Source organism: Aulonocara sp. 'chitande type north' Nkhata Bay, linkage group LG3 (genome assembly GCF_057382095.1).
Source record: "Aulonocara sp. 'chitande type north' Nkhata Bay isolate Kocher_YH1m ecotype deep benthic linkage group LG3, A_spYH_male_GT1.1, whole genome shotgun sequence".
Taxonomy (NCBI): Eukaryota; Metazoa; Chordata; class Actinopteri; order Cichliformes; family Cichlidae; genus Aulonocara; species Aulonocara sp. 'chitande type north' Nkhata Bay.
In genome coordinates this window covers 46,059,314-46,078,942 of record NC_141346.1, presented here as the reverse complement: position 1 = coordinate 46,078,942, position 19,629 = coordinate 46,059,314, and the positions used below count along the sequence as shown (strand labels likewise).

The following is a 19,629-nucleotide window of genomic DNA, read 5'->3' as shown; positions in this document are numbered from 1 at the left end:
TAATTAGTTTGCCTTACATTAACTTAGCAACATACCCGATAGCAGGATAACACATTAGCTGTGTCTTAGTGGATTGTTTCTGTCAGCTACACATTATTAATATGTCGCCAACTAAACTGCATGCAGTAAATCTAAGATGAAGTCTTTGAATTCTTAATTGCGAACCCCTGAAGAAAACAGTTGAGCTTGTATGAGTGTGTGTGTGTGCGTCTGTGTGTGGCAAAGTCTTTGAAGAGCTACAGATGGGAAACAAATGAGGGCGGGTGGTATCAGGGTCAGTCTGGCGAATGGGGGTTTTTGACTTGGAAGCAAACAGTGCAATGTCACCCCAGGAGCAAAAAAACACCAACCCTCAGGGGGCGTAATTAAAATAATCCAGTAAAATTAAGTGCTTCAGATCATTTTGGAAAGACTCTTCCTTGATGTGTGCGTGTGTGGATGTGACGATGATTCATGGGGAGGTGTAAAGAGTATATGTGTGTGTGTCCATGTGTCTGTTTACACTGACTGTGCGCTACTAGAGTCTCTGCTTTTAGAGTATTTGTATTTATCATAATCATAAGCCCGCTGCCACACATATCTGTGCAACGTGCCGCAACATCGCACTTCTGCTTCCATAATGTTTTGCTTTTATTTTTGTCCAAACTTTGAAACTAGTCTCAGGTTTCCATTGAACTGCTTGCATTTTGCGATTACCCCCCAAATAATTGCTTTAACCTTGGAAATATTTGCATCACTTTAAAGTTAAAATGAACACGATCAAAGTGATGAAATTACACAACCAATCACTTTTTTTAAATGAAAGAATGGAGACAAACAATATAAAAGAACAGCTTTTTCTGAGTTGGCCTATATTATAGCCTTTCATATTTGTTTTGATTTAATGGAATATTCTGCGGTGAAGGGATATGAAAAATCTGGAGTCGATTGCTGATGATTTGAAGCCTCCGCAGGGCATGAGACTATTGGGGGCCGGAGATGTGGCCTCTGGACTGATGGAGTTGGTTACCCTTCCCTTCTTAGTCCTTTTCACCCTTCACCAAACTGAGCTTCAGTTGACAGAGTGAGAGAGTACACAAAGGCGCCACCCTCAAGTGCAAATGTTTGCTGGCAGTAATGGGCTTTAGTCCACTAGGCGAGTAAATGTGGGAGTTTTTTTTAATGTGTGCTTTAAGTGTATGTACATAAGTGTGTGAACAGAAATACTGTACAGACCACGTTTATTTGTGCATCCAGACATAAGTGCATACTTGTGTATTTTTCACAATACAGCTGAAGTGTTTACACCCGTTCTAAGTTAACAATTGGAGTACTTCCTTGTACCCTCGGTCTATTTGTATAATAGCAGCAGACATTCAAGCAAAAAACATCCTTTTTGCAAGGATGGAAAGGTACCACCTTAAAATCAGTACAAACAGGACCGAGACAGTAATCAGGAGACCATGCCCCTAAAATGATGCCATGGACTGTGCCCTACTTGGACAATCTTTTTCTGAAAAACAGATGGGCAAGTGCCTCCAACTCGTCACAAGGGTTATCAAATGAAGCCAGGGCTTCTTTGAAAGCTCAGACTGTGCATAAGAAAACAAACAAACTGAAAAAAACTTATTCTTTGGCACAAAACTGCAAGACTAACTTCGATAAAGATCATTAAAAAGAGCCCTGATGAATATTGTGGGGACATTCTTTGATCGCACGATGCCAACATGAATTTGTTCGGCTCAGATGAGGCCCAGTGTATCTGGCACGAACGTTAGCCAGGACTACCACAGTGAATACATAATCCCAACAGTGGAAGTGTGATGCAATGAGCAGGGGCACAACCAAGGGGGGGCCAGGGGGGGAACTGGCCACCGCTAAAATTTACTCTCTTTTTACCTATATTTGATAGCAGCGTAATAAAACTGGAAATTTTGTTTTTGTTGTGTCACCCTAATATTTATAGTGGCCCCCCTAGGCAAAACTTCTGGAGGCTCCCCTGTCAATGAGGTTGCATGAGTACAAAAAAAGGTGTCGGGGGATAAAACCAAAAGACAACAGCACGAATCCCAGTGAACACACCAAGGTAATGCTTGACAAGATGACTCAAGTTTCCCAAAGCCTGGCAGAAAAGGAATATTCCAGAAAATAATGATCCAAAACAGACTGCCAAAAATTATGAGAGTTTCTAAAGAGGGGAAAAAAGTAGAAACTATGACCAGGCCAAGTGTGTTGCCTGACTTGAATCAAACTAAAGACATTTGTTATACTTGTATCCTCCACACTGGGATGTTTTTGCCATAAAAGTTCATATCTGGAACTTTAAATATATTCAAATGTGATAAATAATGTTTGAATACCAGGATCGAAATGTGCTTTGGCTGTTTCTGCCAGATTCCATTGTGGATAAAGTTTTATCCAAGTTTCAAATCTGCTATTAATTTGTTTTTCACTCTTATCTGAATCATTCTAACAGCGCAAGTGGGTATCGACTGGAGTTATTTTATTGTGGAGCAGTGAAACCGCCAAGGAGCGAGAGATAAAGTTAAAAGCCGGTGGCATTGTCACAAAATGCCACGAGGTACTATGATCCCCGGTAAGTAATGACTTCATTTGTCTTCTCACATTGATTAAAGGATAAATAGTAAGCCTACAAATTGACTTGGCGTGAACATCGTGAATACTCCAGGAAATCTAGTGCACTTGAAGGTTTAAAGTGTGAGACTTGTCAAAGATAGGACTGAACTGATGGGGAGGTAGTCGGTCACGTCAAACAAGGGTCCTTGACAATGGTGTGAAATGGGAGTTATCCAACGCATCGCACGGATACGATTCAAGTGTAAGATCTCATAAGGATGTAAAGTATCTGCAATTAATAGTCAAAGTCGCAAACTGCATCCATAATTGTCGGGACTAGCGTAGCTTTCTGCATATGAATAAAACTCGGATGTGGCTTGCAAATGAGTCTCCCTTAACACTTGTGTATCTAAAAAGTACTGACATCACTTCAGCACGCATCTCATTGAATGAGATATCAGCGCTAATGCAGTTTTATCCACTCATTCATCCCTGTATGAGAGGCTTTTTCCTTCCATTCCTCTCTCATGCTCACTTTTTTCCCCCCATCCATTTTTATAGTAATCATCATACATTAGTATAGATGGCTTTAAGAATAAACGAATCCGATGTAATGTAGTGTATTCACCAGTGAGAAACCATCCGGAAAGTTAATACAGTAGAGAAAATGCAGCATTATAAGGAGAAAAAAGAAAAAGAAAAACAGGTCTGCGATGAATGTTGTTTGCCTTTAAAGGAGGCCTAAAACCTACGTTTGTGTAATGTACCGGTAAATAGCAGAAGAATTATGTTTATAGCAGAGTTCTCCTTGTGTTTTTGGAATGGATATTTTCACTCTGCAGCATGTGAGGCGAGTGCGCCGCCATTAATCATTCCACAGGTGCGGCAGCACTGTCAGAAGCCATACGTCCCTTTGCCTTTCCAACCTGGGTGGAAAGTGGAATGGAAAGGAAAAAGGAGGGAAGGAGGGTTGGTGGCTGGAGGTGGAGGGTGAACACATCCCTAAAAACAATTTCACTTCCTCTTCTTCCTCTGCACTGGATTTGTCAGTGAGGGGGGTTCGAAGTCCAGATTAATTAGATCCATTTTGTGGTCCATCTTTGTTTTTGGTTTTTTTTGCTGTGTTTTGTTTTTTTCCCGCCACTTCCATGACTCTTTTCTTTTCTTTGTCTTGCCTACAGTCCTTACTGCCATCCCAGCGCCATTTATCACGTTGCCATCTCGACAGTGCCTTCCCCCTTCCTTGCTGGGAAGCCATTAGAGCATCTCTGCATCGTGGCGGCCAGATTGCATTCCGGTCCCCGCTCGCGACATTTATCATCTTTTGTCCTAAGTTTTTATCTGCCCCTGCCCTGTGTGAAGCCCTATCTGCAATGCCCACTATAATGAAACACTGGGAGGTGAGGCTCAAGTAAATAACCTAATTAAACCTAGCAAACAGGGACAAAGGGGGGGGGGAAAATTCACAAAAGGCCTTTGTGAGAATGCCAGAGGAGGAACACTCACAGATGGCAGCGAGGAAGTCGAAGCAGCGATGTGGCACGCGGCCCATACCACCTTCTCATCTCAGTATTTATAGTACTCCTACTGGTGCTGTTGTTTGTCCAAAGATGTCCTCTTTACGTGATTTGGATCAACGCAGAATGACAGTTTATATTTAGACCGGCGATACGCTGATTACTTGTCAGGAATCGGGTTTGTAAGACAAGAAATGTTCCTGTAAAGCAAGGGGATATATCTGTGATAAGGACCCAAAGCACTGAGTAATGGGTCCTAAGAGAAAATCTATCCTCCCTTCTCACTCGCTTTCACTCCTCTCTCTGAGTCTTAGGCAAAAAGTCGAGCCAGCTCTGATTGGTCTCATTAGGGACAAAACGAGGAATACTAATCATCAAAATTATCGACGGCACCCTTGCAAACAGTATCGAGTCAATGCAGTAAAATGTCAGGAGGGCATTAGTGGACAATTATTAATCCATATCAAGCTGGGGTGGACAATTTAATTATCACCTAATCAATATTTCCAGATCTTGTACAGATGTAGAGCAGTGACTCGATGGATAGATCTGCCTTTTGAGAAGCCCTTTATTGGATTAAAAAAAAAAAGGCAGCTGGGAACAGTAGTAGGGTGGCAGTAAACAAGAAAGTGCTTCTCTGCATGGCTGACCCAGGGCACACACTACAGCTTCTTCCGGTGATGAGCACCAGCTCCACTGCACATGGATACTTTAGGGAAAATTCAGCTTGTTTTTTCTGGGCACACACAGACACCTTGGATGCTTTTGTTGGTTTTGTGCTCATAATCTGACCCATGCGTTTTTCTTTTTGGTCTAATCTTGTTATCTCAAGCAACCTTGACCAAAGACGAGGCTCCGTTTGTGTTTATTGGAGCCTCTAACTTTATCATAACCTCGCAAAGCTCAGAAAGCCACAGCAGCGGTGTGCTGACTGCATTTCCTTTTTTCTTTTTTTTAACAATCCCCAGCCCCGTGTCATTATTTGTGCAGCTCTTACTAGTAATTTGTTGCCATATTGTGTCATTGCCAGTAATGTTGCTTACTTTCTGCTGGTACTCTCTGTTTTCTCAGTGCAGCCTGAATAATTACTCTCATTGTACCTGAAACAAACTATCTCAAATATTGTCAGTCAAGGCTTTTGTAGGAGTGATGAGACAAAATGAATGCTGTGTAACAGGCCCTCGTGGATTTCAAAGACACTGCACAATGAGCCACGGCAAAACAAAAGTGGCTGTCTTCTATGAGATAGCAGTCATCTGAGATAAGAATACCCTCCCGTGGTTTGGTTTTGCTTTTTTTTTTTGTTTGCTATTATTGTAACTCTCCGTCTCCATCCCCCCGAATCACTTCAGCCACTACACAGCCTACTGATTACTACAAAGTCGCCTGGACCTTCGTTATTTTCACTATTTACTGCCTTACTGTGTGTTGCCATGGATTATTATTTTGGCGTAAGGCTGCATTTTCAGAGCACTCTTTCCCCCCCCCTCACATTATAAACCTGCAGTACTCTTATCTTTTTCCTGTAATGCTTCAGCGTCTGTCCGCTATAATGCCACAAGCCGAGAGGACCGCGAGCCAAAGTGCTTCTCTTTGTGCAAATGCTGTAAATAAAAACTCTCTTGGTTCACACAGTGTTGACTCTGAGCTCCGATGGAAGTTGGCTGGAAGTTAAATGCGGTGGCGCATACTTTCAAGATAAAAGTCAACTTTTTTTTTCTTTGCTTTTCATTGTGTATGACAAGAGACTTGAAATGAGATCAAAATGTGACATTCAATCCCAACTGCAATATCTTTAATCTGTTTACCTTTGACTTTCATTACCAAATTTCAGATCCTTAGAAAAAAACGGGGAAAAAAAGAGTCGAGATCATTTCATAAGATGCCGAGAACCTAATCATATCGGCGGGATTAGAGTTGTAGGCTCCAGGATTACTTTTTGAAAATTATCTCTGAGCTTTGTAAAAGAAAAAAAAAACCTCACTAAGCAGTGAAGAACTATAAAAGAAATCCCTGTAACTTGTATTAGCCTCCCCTTCACTTCAGTCCTATCACCTCATCTGGTTCAAATGCCTTTAAAAGTCAATCCATCCATTCTTTTAGTTAATCGTCAACTAAGCTCTTTTCTCTCCCGTAGCTTTATTTTCTGTCGCCCAACTTGTAATCTCTCAGCATCCGTGGTATTTTGACATTAGCACACTGTACAAGCAGCACATTGATGTGGCAGGCATGGGTCAGCATGGATTTTGCACACCATCTGATCTATAATGCACCACAAGTACTGCCCATCTCTTGGTTCCATTAGGTGTCTAACATGCATGTGTGGAGAACATGCTTCTTTTATATACACGTATGCCACAGAGACAGTGAATATGTGTAATTCAACCCTGCACAGCAGCTACTTTTACCATCTTATGCTTTAGGAATGGGTGCTAGGATTGTGGAATGTGTTGCGAGCCAACAAGCTACCATTCCCTGCACACTGTTTGCACAAAGATTACACCTGTTAGGGATTATTTTCACTTTAAAACAGACAAAACAGGTGAGCCAATGGATTCAAATGAAGCAATCACAGGAAGACCACCTTGCAGCCTCAAAATGAACAAACAGGTGAGGGTAACAGATGCTATTAAATGATCAAGAAACATTATCTGTGACTACAGTATATACAGGTTGGACGGGTGGAGGATTAAGGCTTTGTTTTACAGACAGACAATGCCTGCCTCGAGTCGTAGTCATGAGAATCTCCCCCTATGTCTGTGTACAAGTCTGATATCTCACTCAATGTAGCAAAACCACCATGCTGTGCTATTTAGCGTTTGGGTTTTCCATATTAATTATTTACCAAGTTGAATACTCAAAGAGACAAACCACTAAATTAGCTAAATAAAATCCCAAAAAATCTCACTGAAGAAAAAAAAAAATCAATCTTGGCCAACAGGGACCAAACCCCAGGGAGTGTTTTCAATCATCTGACTATATTTACTATATGACTATTCACATAGCCAGATGCAAACCTTCATAGTATGTGCAAAACATTGCAGTAGTTACAAAAATAGGGAAAATTAAATTCTTTTCAGTATTTAATTTCTGGCTTTTCATGCAAAGACTCTCTTAAATTTTCTATTTAACTGGTTCATTCTGTGGCACTTTGCTACCTGCTAACTCATTAGCGTCTCATGTCCTCATTTGCCAGATACACAAATAAGAATTTGATGGTAAAACTAAAGCCTATTGTTCTTGAATGTTTCTCCTTAAATCCCAGCAATGAGAGGGAAAGCACACGCAATTAAATTGTGCCATTTAATGAAAGGCGACAACAGATCGTGCACCGTGTGCAATTTCTGTCCCACCCGGTCACGGGCAGGGAGAAAGGTGAAGGGGTGTAAGGGGATCGTTGCGAGGCGCTCTGATCATGTATTTTTCTGCGCTCTGAGAGGCGGGAAAATCTTATTTGGAAAGTGTACTTAATGAAATCCATGTAGGCACAAATCCTGACATCACAGAGCACACTCTGTGCCGTCTTGTACCGACTATCAAGACGCAGGGAAAAGATAAAAGTGCAGGAATGACTGTTTAAGGAAGGAGCGAATGAGGTTGAATTTAGGAGGACTAAAGCAGTCCACCATGTTTTGATGAAATATTCCGGACTGCTTGTTTACCTTAATGGGGCTTGTAAAAGCTAACAAGGTCCCGCCTTTTGACTCAGGATTCCACGGTCATTCCAGCCTCTTTGTTGTACATTAATTATCTGCACTTAACTTGAAATATCCTTCATCGTGACTCAAGTGATGGGGGTGATTGGGGGTAATTAATTAGCTGATGAGAGGGTGATGAATGACATGAAAGATGGCACCAGGGGAGTATTAAAACTAAAGGGAAACAGACTGGTTATGGATGCTATGATGAATGCTGTCTAAACACTGCATAAATGTCCAGGGACCCGTCTGTAATTGTGTGTGTGTGTGTGTGTGTGTGTGTGTGTGTGTGTGTGTGTGTGTGTGTGTGTGTGAATACATATGATGTGATGGGCAGTTAGAGTGCTCCACCATTAGAAACAAGAGCTTGGCTCAGGCTCAACTTGAAAAGCCTATGGGTCTTGCTGTGGCGTGAGAGCATTTTCACCTCTCAATGGAGGCTTTCACTCTCATTTGCCATAACTAATAAGCCACACTAAAGCAGTGTGTCACAATAAATCTCAGCTCCTCAAATGGCATGACTCATTTGCCGGTGCAGAGGAGCCAAAGAGGGAGAGAGAGAGAGTGTGTAAGGCGCAGGGCGTGTGAGCCGGTGTGCGCGAGAGTGAGTTAATGAGTGAGCGGGCGCGCAAACAAGAGAGAGGGCGGAGTGACAGGAAAGACTGACAGATGTAGTGTGTTTGAGAGGGTATTAGGTGAGAAAGATGGCTCTCCTAAGACGGACTTTGAGCACTCACTCCATCACAGCGCTGAATGTAAATCAGCTGTGACAGGAGGAGCTCGGGGCATAAAGATTTCCCAATCTGCATCACGCTTTGGCGAGTGCTGTAGGTAAGAAGGTTGGGATGTAAGCTTTTTGGCTAGGACTGAGAGATCGCCCGGAGGCGCTTCATGGAGATGAATGGTTTAGACCATTAACCCCACTGCAGAATCCCAACACCCCCCCAAGGCACACAAATGTGCTGCACTGAGATCAGTGCAACGTGTCGCACTTTTAGGACCCCCCAGTGTGAGACCAAAGCGCCAGCCTAGGGCCGGGTGTTACCCCCCCCCCCCGCGTGCACACACGCGCCCAAACCGCACGCAGTTCTGAAGTGGGGAATTCAAAAGTGATTGCTACCCTCACAAGTCAGGGATGGGAGGGTTTCAACAAACAAATTAGTGAATTTAGCAACATTTATTTCCATTTTTCATGTGTAGTGGTTAACACAGTCGCAGGAACAAACAAAAGATCCCCAATTAAAGGGCAGAAGGATAGGCCCAGCCTAAGAAGGTCACAAGCTAGTGTACTCCTAGTGCTCATCCCAAGCCTGGATAAATGGGATGGTTGGGTCAGGAAGGGCATCCAGTATAAAAGCTGTGCCAAATCAAATATGCAGATCCATCTGCTGTTACTACCGCTTGGGAATTAAGTGAGCAACCAAACAAAAGTGCAGATTTTATCTTCAGAGATATTTTCAACAATTTACTGAATGACATGTAAATCCTGTCTCTGCAGCACAGTCATACTGTACACCACCGATTTCTGCGTACTGCTTATGACGTACAAATTAAACACTAGATTTTGGATGAGTTTGGTTGTGAATGATGCATACTTTTGTTTATGTAAATCGCAAAGTTTTGGTAATCATCAAATTATCATCACTGGCCTGATTTGCTAGCGCAAAATTGATGAACAAGTCATGAATGTGGAGCAGATGAAGGAACATTTTAGCCAAATGTACTGCACTAAGTAAACATGTATCCAGAAAAGTGCTCATTTCCAGCTTCATGATTTTTTTAATTCTTGGACTCTGTAAGAGGAGTTTTGCACGACTCAAAGTTCAAAAATAATGATCTCACACTGGGCTTTGGTGCACCCCAGAATGATTATAGTTTTGTGTTGTCTAATTAGTTGCCTTTTTTATTTATTTTTTGAGGTTTTGTTGCTTGTTCAGTTAACTTTAGTTTCAGTTCATTTTTCCAGGGTAGTTAATTTCCATTTAGTTGTCAATGTTTGACAAAGTTTACTTCTAGTTTAGTTCTGAATAAGTTTTAATCATTATAAAATTGAGTCTTATTAGGGGTCAATTTAAAAAGTTCAAAACAGGTGCCAATTTTTTGACAGCACCTAACCCACAATCATGTGGAGACCCAGTCTGGTTTATTTTAGCTTATTCAATTCCATCTTATTTCATTTATACAGCACCACATCACAACAACAGTCACCTTAAAGTGCTTTATATTGTAACCCTTCAATAACATAGAGAAAACTCTAACAATCAGACAAACCTTTATGATCAGGCACTTGGCGACAGTGGGAAGGAAAAACTTCCTTTTAACAGGAAGAGACCTCTGGCAGAACCTTGGTAAGGGGGCAGACAATCTTAAGATAAGAAGATTTAAGATAAGGCTTAAAACTTTCCTTTTTGCTAAAGCATATAGTTAGGGCTGGATCAGGTGACCCTGAATCCTCCCTTAGTTATGCTGCAATAGGTGTAGGCTGCTGGTGGATTCCCATGATGCATTGAGTTTTTCCTTTTCAGCACCTTTCTCACTCAACATGTGTTAATAGACCTCTCTGCACTGAATCATATCTGATATAAACCTCTGTCTCTCTTCCACAGCATGCCTTTTATCCTGTCCTCCTTCTCTCACCCCAACCGGTCGCAGCAGATGGCCCCGCCCCTCCCTGAGCCTGGTTCTGCAGGAGGTTTCTTCCTGTTAAAAGGGAGTTTTTCCTTCCCACTGTCACCAAAGTGCTTGCTCATAGGGGGTCATATGATTGTTGTGTTTTTCTCTGTATGTATTATTGTAGGGTCTACCTTAAAATATAAAACGCCTTGGCGCTGTATCACTAAAATCAAATTGAATCTGCTGTGACCGGTTAGGAGTGAAGAGAGGGAGACAGGACAAAATATGCACTGTTGATCATTTCACGTCATTACGTTCTTTTTATTTTCATTTTTGAAGCCTAGTTTTTATTGTCACTTCAAGACTAACATGAAAATAAGTCTCAGTATTATAACCTTCGTGCCGCCCCCACAGTTCAAGCAGCTGTTTTAGCCTCCTGTTCCAGCTCTTTAACTTTCATCTTATCAACAGCCTCTTGCAAACAAAAGATTTGAACAGCCTGTGGTTGGGGGCAGAGCTGTGTGCTCAGATGACCACATAAAGGACATCTCTCTCTATTAACAAGTCAATCTAAAGTTGGGAGATAAATCAGGTAGCATATGGGGAGCAGACAAACTCCAGCATGTTTTGGGAACATTATGACTCAAATCCACATGGAACCATTTTCACTTCTCTTTTCTACTTAAAAGACTTGAGTATGATTTTCTGTACTGTGAGTATAAAAGCATCTTTAGTAAGATTGCTGTGCAGACACAGAGGTTTTGTTCTCTCCCCTTCACCTGCACACTGCAGTAAAACATCATCTGGTCTGTGAGCGCTCGTGTATTTCAGACTTGACTAGCCGAGTAATCCCATCGCCACAGCTACGGCATCAATCCATTAATTGCACTGTCACTGTGGCAATGTCATGAAACACCTGCATTGTTATACAGTTCACTGGCACAGTGTGTGAAGGGTGATCAGATTTTAGTACGTGCGCCAGCAAAGCCCGAATCGTGCCAAGCGTAAGCCCGGCAGATGCAGAACAGCTGGCATTGTGTTCGTCTCACTGGCTGATCCCGGCTTCAAAGACGTGCTACGAGGTCCTCTTTCAATGAGAGTGTGTGCGCATGAGGGAGAGAAAGGGAGAGCAATTGTGTAAGAATCAAAACAAAACAAAAAAAAACTAGCATGACACACCGTGTTAACGTGGCCCTCTATTGTTTTGCTGACACCATAAACGCTCAACGGACAGATAAGGAGGCGCCAGGTTGACTGAAATCCATACCATTTCACAGTACGACAGACCCTGTCGTTTCATGGCGAGGGATTCAAATCTATGGAATTAGAAAAAGGGATTTGTGGAGTTTGTTGATTGCCACTCCAATGGATTTACAATTTGGATTAAGGTGCTTTTGTTCTGTCAATATTCCCACTCTGAGACGTGAATGGTACAGCATGCTTAATTTGCACCACCACTTTTTAGTCGGTTATTTCTTGAAGAAATAAGTGCACTCAGATGTGGCGTTACTAACCGTGGGGGCTAGCCTTTAATTACCTTCATCGGAGCCTGTACAACTTCTCCATATAGCTTGTGATTATCTGCTTTTCTTGAGAGTGGGAGGGTCAGGGGTGTGATGAAAATTGCTTGGCTTTTGTGCGATTTTGTGGTCTAAGTGCGAGGCGAAATGACTGCGATCCATAGATGAGGCTAATGGCCTTAAATAATACACTTGGGCAAAGTTGCCGGAGAACTCGGCATCCATGGAGTTAATAATGGGCCTGATACAACCTTTACACATAATTGCACAGCACATTGTTGACATGGAGTTGGTACAGGCCTTTACAGCCAAAGAAAATGATACTCGTTCAGTTCAACCTGCAAGCGAGCATCTTGCATTGCACCGATAACATTGTTTTATCTCAGATTCCCAGCCTTGTCACAAGGTCTTCATCCAAACAACTAGATGGTAATTAAATGCTGGCACTCTCAGCCGAAGGTGTTCTCACCGCATTTATTTGAAGTGTGAACATGATGCATGCTCTCCCCTTGTAGATATCGACGCTAGTTTTTAAGGATGTGCTGCGCTAAGATACGTTTTGAAATGAACGAGTGGAGCCAACAATGAGATTTCCACATGAGCAGCGTCCGGCAGAATGATGAACGAGGTGGTAGACTTGAAGAATTACAGTGATTTAAAGTTGGATCAAAACCCCCTCTGAGAGTACGGTTCTCCTCTTGCTTTGATGTCATTTCGTGCGGCTACACAAACATGTAACCTCGGCGCGCGCTTATTTGTGTGCCTAATTCCGCGTGTGCACCGCAGCGTGTAGGCTGCAGCTCTTAAAGAGTGCGTACTGTGCATTCACGTGTGTGCGTGCGCGCCCGGTTCCGTGGGTACGGGCGTAAAAGCGAACGGAATAGACTCAATTTAAATCAAATTAGCATGTAGGCAAATTAAGCAGACGGATTTAATTTGAGCTGTTGTAAAAATGCTAATTTCAGTACAGCCCGCAAGCTTATATGCAAATACAATACTATTTTACAATAATTCATATTAGGCAAGGCATGCATAAAACACACATTACATCCTAACGTCATCTGGGGAATTGAGTATCATTAGCTTTTGTACTCCTAACAAGGTGAAGCTTTTTAGCTGGTATGTGGGGCGAGCGTATGCATTAGAACTTCTCCACTTATCTGTGTGCATCGCTGCTGCTGCTGCAGCTTTATTCACAACACTGTAACGCTCATAGGAATGACAGTGTGTCTTTGCGTGTGTGCATAATTTGTTATAACTCGTCCAGCAGGCATGCCTCAAATTTTTTCGCATTCTGTTGCTGCATTACTACTAAACAGATGACACTTATACTCTCCTCTGCTGTCACAGTAGATACTGCTGGGTCATAACTTGCTTCTGCATTTAGTTGACTTATGGGGAAAGGACAGAATCTACTAGCATGGAAACATGGCTGCCTTTAGATGTTGTTGTATTTAATTCTGCCCTTAGCCGCCGCCCCCCATCAACTCTACTATGGCTTGCTTTTTTCACACTGCTGCAGCTCAGAAGAAGCACCACATCAATAGATGATGTGCTGTTTTCCTCCCATGTGGTTCACCTTTGATTGCAGGCTCCAAAGGTTTGCACATACATTAAGGTGTCTGTGGATGTTGTTAGCGCTTGGGTGGGCATGTTGCTCCATACTCGTGCGCGTGAGCGAGATGAAGTTTGGGTGTTAACATCTTAATGTGTAAAGAGGACGGAGCCTTGTCGATACTCGTTTGACGTGTTAAAGAGAATTGGGCTGGCTCGCTGTGACTCACCACGCCATCCACCAGCAATGAGGGCAATCAATTAAAACACTATTAGGCCAAGGGTTTGACATGGTCCAACACAGCATGGGCTAGAAAGTGTGTGAGTTGGGTTTCTCTACAGACGTAACTGAGCAAATTTGCAGCTGAAAGACCAGCTGATTTTTTACCTCCACCAGGGAGGTTATGCTTTTGTGGTAGCGTTCAGTTGTCTTGTCTTTCTACCGGTCTTTAAACACGACGGCTTGAAAGGTTCTAAATGAATTCTGGCGTCCATTAAAATGTGGCTCATATTCACCAAGGACTTTAAGTTCAACCTATTGATTTATTGGCTGAAAATGAACAAAAAGCCTGATAAATCAGAACCTATGAATCGTGCAAGTGTGCTTGTCAACACATAGAAAGTAGTGTGTAAAAATGTAAAATATGATGTCACACTTCATGAACATTGATAGACTGATCTGAAGGTCACAGAAATAACAGTAATCTGTACATAACATATCAGCATATATGGAGTGATATATGGGGATTCTAAAAAGATGTTACTTTGAACCTTTGACCTCGTCTCCAAGATCAGATGAGATCAAACTTTCATAAAATGTTTATATAGATAGTTCGCATCCAAAATCATGTCACATTTGACCTCTGACCTCACTTTTACATTTCACAATCCACCTTTCAGTCAAGTTGACCCAAAAATGTATAAGTAAATATTGTCAACAGAAAGAGGCTGAGCTGCCTAGTTAATAAGAACACTACTGTACACTAATACTAAATAATAAGCTCCAATTATGCACAAATCAATCCCTATTATCCTAAACCAACTCCCACATACTGTTATTAAAAGTGCAATCAAAGTAAACATCTGTTATGCTACCCTTATCAGATTTTTACTGCACTACAATCTTAAAAATACATTTAAAAAGAACAAATAAAACTAAATGAATATATAAAATATAATGCTGTTTCCCTTAAAGTAAATAGAGAGTGAGCTGTCTTGGGGAGACAACTAGGTTTTTGATGTCAGTGATGTGTGCTCATTGAGAAAAGAAAGATACAGTAAATTAGTTCGCAATATACACATCTGTAGCTGAATCAGTTTAATGATTAAGCTACATATTATTAAGCAGCCTGCTCTAAAAATACAGTAAAATATCACTCTTTGTCATCACAGCTGAGTTTTGAAACTGTTGTATATTACGATATGATTATAACATTATTACAGCAGTATGTTGTTACAATTACAGCACTATATTATTGTCTATTTCTGTTGTATATTGTGTTGTACATTATTTTTGTTGCATGAATGCCAGCCTTACCAGCATTGAACTGTTATCTAATAGTTTGACGCTGGCAAATTCTTCCTCTCTGTAATCTAAGTTATATTGCAGGTTGACTTGATTTTTCTGTGGCCCAGTAGCAAAATCAAGCCCCACACCTTGTGGAGACACGATCCAGTCCAAACCTGGTTTGGTTTTGCTTCATATCCGTGTTGGGCTCATGCAGCAAAAGCTCTATCGAGTTAAAGGAGACCCGAGTTATTTAGTTCTGGTGCCCACACCAAAGTTTTCGCTTTAACTTCATCCCTGCGCAGGTGGAGCTGTTTAATGCTTTAGGCTGTCCTCTCATCTCCAGTGAGTCCTGTTTGTATTACTGCTCAGTAAAAGACAGAGAAATTGTTTGTTGCCTCTCTCGCACTTTGTCCCCCCTTGGCTCGCTGGGGACAATTATGTCCCCCGCTCCTCCCCCCTTCGAGCTATTGCCGAAGCCCAATTTGCTACACAAATTAAACGGGAGGCATTTGAAGAGCAAGGGGAACAAGGTGAAGGAGAAAACAACAGAGAGCAACAGAGAGAAGGCCAAAGACACACAACAGCAGACCGAACAGACCTGCACAGAGATAAGGAAATACCCTTTTATATTTATTAAGAGAAGTGCATGTTTACTAGGAGTCCTTACTGTTAATTTTCTTAAAGAGTGCCCAACATGTGAGGTAGGACTGGCTCTAAGGCTCGTGCCATCTGTTGAACAGGCAGACTCAGCCATTTTCTGCACTCGTGTGTCTCATATCCTCCACCAGGTCCACAGCCTGAGGCTAGCTCACATCCAAATGGATCCAGAGCAGCAACAGTAGGGTTTTGGTGCTGAGGGGTTAGTCTGGAACAGACTAAACTGATGTGCACTGAGGTTCTCAGTGCACAGCACACATGCAGGGAGAGCCTTTGAGTGTCAGGGCTGGGCATGCACAAGCATCGGCACAGTGGAGGAAATTAAGGAGCTTCCGAGTCGCTGGAAGGGGCTATTGCACGGCTTCCAAACAACAAGGGAAGAAGGTGGGGAAAAGACAAAGACGCTGGCGGGGGAAACAAAAAACAGAAAGGAAGAAAAAAACAATACAACATCAGAAAGAAAAAGCCAAAGTAAGAACTGAGGAGAAAATTGGCAAGAGAGCGATTAGGAAGAAAAACAATAGAAAGAAGCCGGGGAAAGAAAAGGAGCAAACACGTGCATGTGGGAGATCAGGCGGCGCAGGAACAGAAAGGAGCAAATATAAATCCCAGAGCTAAAATGTACTGCCTGAAGTGGCTCTGCTTATGAGCAGCCATGTTTTCGCACACCTCGGCAGCAGACACAACAAGCACCGCGTCTCCGTGACCTCCCTCACTCCCACACACCCCTTCAGTCATTAGCAGACAGGCGCTGTGGCTACCTCGTGATAAGTGTGTGTGTTTTGGCTTTGAAATGATGACCCCGCACAGCTGTTAAAGTAGGGTACGGGGGTAGCCGCAGCTGCTAACAACCACACAGCCAAATGAAGGGAATTAATCGGGGGGTGGGGGTGGGTTGCAGGGGAATGGCGAGCACTGAGGCGTCAAGATTTGGAATGTCTGGAAGTTTCACCGAGGCAGTTGTCTGAGGTTGTCTGAGCAAATGTTATGTGAATTCACACTACGCCGAGGAAGATGGGAGTTTGTGAAAAGATGGCTTCCGAAGAGCCCGCTCAATGGTAACGTTTATCGACCGTTAATGCCATTTTGGGAAGGTCCCATAATTAAATTGTGTCAATAAATCCCGGAGCTGCACATAAAACCGGGGAATAAACGGAGAAGACGTTTTCAACTGTTTGCCTCTTCCCTGCTGAGAGACATATGTGGCTTGGGGGTAAGGGGGGGGGGGGGGGGGGGGTTGGGCACAGAATAGAAAAATAAAACACAGTGGAGCGGATTGCAGGGAACATTTCTCAAGCACAAAGTTGAAAATTTCGCCCATCAATTCCACTTTGCGTTGGCTCTGTTGTCTGTGACCTTGGGTGAACGAGCCCTTCGTTCTGAGATATTCAGCTGAACTGAGGGGATTTCAGGCAGTGCAAAGGGAGCAATAAAATTTTTTATTCATCTCACTGTGACTCCAGTAGCTAATGATTCATGGATCTTAGTGTAAAAAAAAAAAAAAAAAAGTGGTGGGGGATGATGTGGGGGAGGGGGAGGTGGTCTTTTGGTGTAGGACCAGAGCTCAATGAGGTTTGAAAACGGTTGTCACACATCAATGGGCAGGTGTCTGATGTCAAGTAACTCAATTCCAAAGATTTCTCATTGCTAGATTCTTGGCTGAGGCGTGAGCGTTTCTGGTTTTTACTGCAGAAAGAAGTAGCTGGAAAATAAGGAGTTGAGATGAAGAGACTGATCATTGTGGACTAAAGGTGTGTGTGTAAAGGAGGCATAGACACAGTGGGAACAGTAAAATAGGACTGATGGAAGAGGGCCTGTTTTCTCATCACTGACTGGGATCACTTTTTAAATATGTTTCAGGAAATAAATAATAACACATTATTAGACAAACAGTGTCTCTTACCCACAGGCCTGTGAAGTTTTTACAAACGCAGTACAGGAAGTATTTCTGCGCATGATGATGTTTAAACAAAAATGAAAGAGATGACTCAAAAAACAGTCCCCATCCCATAACCAGCGGGACACCACACTCGAGGCCCGTGGGGAAAGCGGACGGTGTACTTACTTTGAGCGTCGGCGAGGTGGAGGAGCAGACCCAGGACGAGCAGCAGCGGCAGCAGCAGCGTGGGTCTGGCTCTGCGCATGGTGGGACAGCTTGGCACCAGCATGCTTTGGCAGCCTCGGTGGCACTGGCTCACAGAGCCCTGTGAGTCAGTCTGGTCTGATTTCTCAGATGCAGGGTATTCACAGCCTATGCGAGGCAAGGAGGGAAAGGAAGAGGGAGAAGGAAGGAGGGGATGAGGAGGGGGGAAAAAAAGGAGAGAGAAAGAGAGAGGAGAATGAATGAAACAAAGCTGTTTGGCTCCACGGGTTTTATCTATTCCTGCACATTTCTGACATACCCCCACACAGCCTCGGCTGGAGCTGACAGAGGATAGGAAGAGCCTGATGTGCTCACAGGGTATGTTCTGACAGTTCTCTAAATGGAATAGTCACTTCACACAACGCGTGTGCACGTGTGCATGAGAAGGAGTGAGACGCAGAGTGCAAGCCACAGAGAGAGAGAGGGAGAAACCGCCCAGATGAAAGGGCGAGTTAATATGATTTTGTCTTCACAGCTCCGGTCACGAGCGCCAATTAAATGCGCTCCATAATATGAGCACCTTCCAAGTCCACCTCAGATCAGCAGCGATATCTGTTTCACATTAGGAAGGCCTCGCTCCCATGAAGCAACAGCCAGGAAATGCAGTAAGAATCCCGAATTGCAAAAGCGATTTCCTATTATTCAGTAAAACTGCTTAAACTTTTAACATCACTGGACATAAAAGTTGTCTGTAAACGACACTGTGCTATCTTGTACATGTTTGCTAAACCCGTTCATCTGTAGCCCATACACAACATTTCCATCAATTCTTTAAAAGCTCTATACAAAGTAGAGTAGCTTAACTTGGAGCCCATGTGTGTGTGTGTGTGGTTCAGTCTTTTATCCGTTTGCTGCACAAACAACAAATAAAATCTGTAAGACAGAGCGACGAGCCGTTGCCATTCATGTTTCAGCCTTTTATCTCAGGACCACTACATGGCTGTGAAAATCAATGTGATACAGTGAGCTAGTATTAGCCGCAGACCGGCTCCATCCCTTGTCATCCATTTGCTTAAGCCCGAGCTTGATCCTCAGTGATGGATGCTGTGCGGTAGTCTTCGGCTCATAACACGGCTCCCGGCTAATCCGAGTGTGTGAGCTTTGATGACACACTGTACCGCTGGTTAGCATCTTAGCTCGTCTGCCTGCATTGTTCGGCGGGAAGCCGCTGTTTCAGCTGCGGTGGAGACTGGTGGAGTTGGATGCGCGCACGCTATGCGCACCGTGACATTTCAGACACTTTGTGCACCATGAGATCAAAAGCGCATCCGTTTTCGGATTGTTTTTGGTAACTGTGCACATAAAGGCTTTTGCTAGAAGTATTATTACGCTGGGGTGTTTATCTGCAGATTTGACCGCCACTCACTAGTAGGAAGCAAAGAGGGAAAAAAAGGGAAAAACGCAGCCCCTAAGCACAATCACTAGGCCCGATGATGACAAAGTACCTCATTTCCCTGTTACCAATCATCCTCTGTCTCGTTCTTAGCCTTCCCTCTTTCATTTCTGTGGGCTGTAAATGGCAGAAAAGACGGGAAGATAGCACACCTGTCACACTCGATTTGTGTTGGGGGGAGATAGACACGACTACCTGTCTCCAAGCATCGCGGGGCTAGTAGCGAATGCAAGAGCGGGGGGGGACGGGTGGCAAAGGGAATCAATTTGAGGCAATTTCATCCCCGCTCACACCACACACACACACACACACACACACACACACACACACACACACGCAAACAAAAACGTGTATGCATATAACATACATCTGAGAACACTAGACAGAATTTTCACATGAGCAGTGTTTGTAGCGACGGTGAATCTGATTAGAATTAACTGGACTGAAAAGCCCCGAGCAGCAGCGCGA

General features: G+C 43.2%; 1 protein-coding gene across 22 annotated transcripts in view; it reads right to left on the bottom strand.

Annotated features, from left to right (window-relative positions):
• LOC147335864 (receptor-type tyrosine-protein phosphatase delta-like) overlaps positions 1-19,629 on the bottom strand; it is a 418,922-nt gene that overhangs the window by 86,942 nt on the left and 312,351 nt on the right. For all 22 annotated transcript variants that reach the window (XM_086283190.1, XM_086283253.1, XM_086283206.1 and 19 more), the window contains one exon: positions 17,691-17,876. In XM_086283190.1, coding sequence (XP_086139316.1) covers positions 17,691-17,793 — 103 coding nt within the window. In that variant the 5' untranslated portion in view covers positions 17,794-17,876. The remainder of the gene's footprint in view (positions 1-17,690; positions 17,877-19,629) is intronic.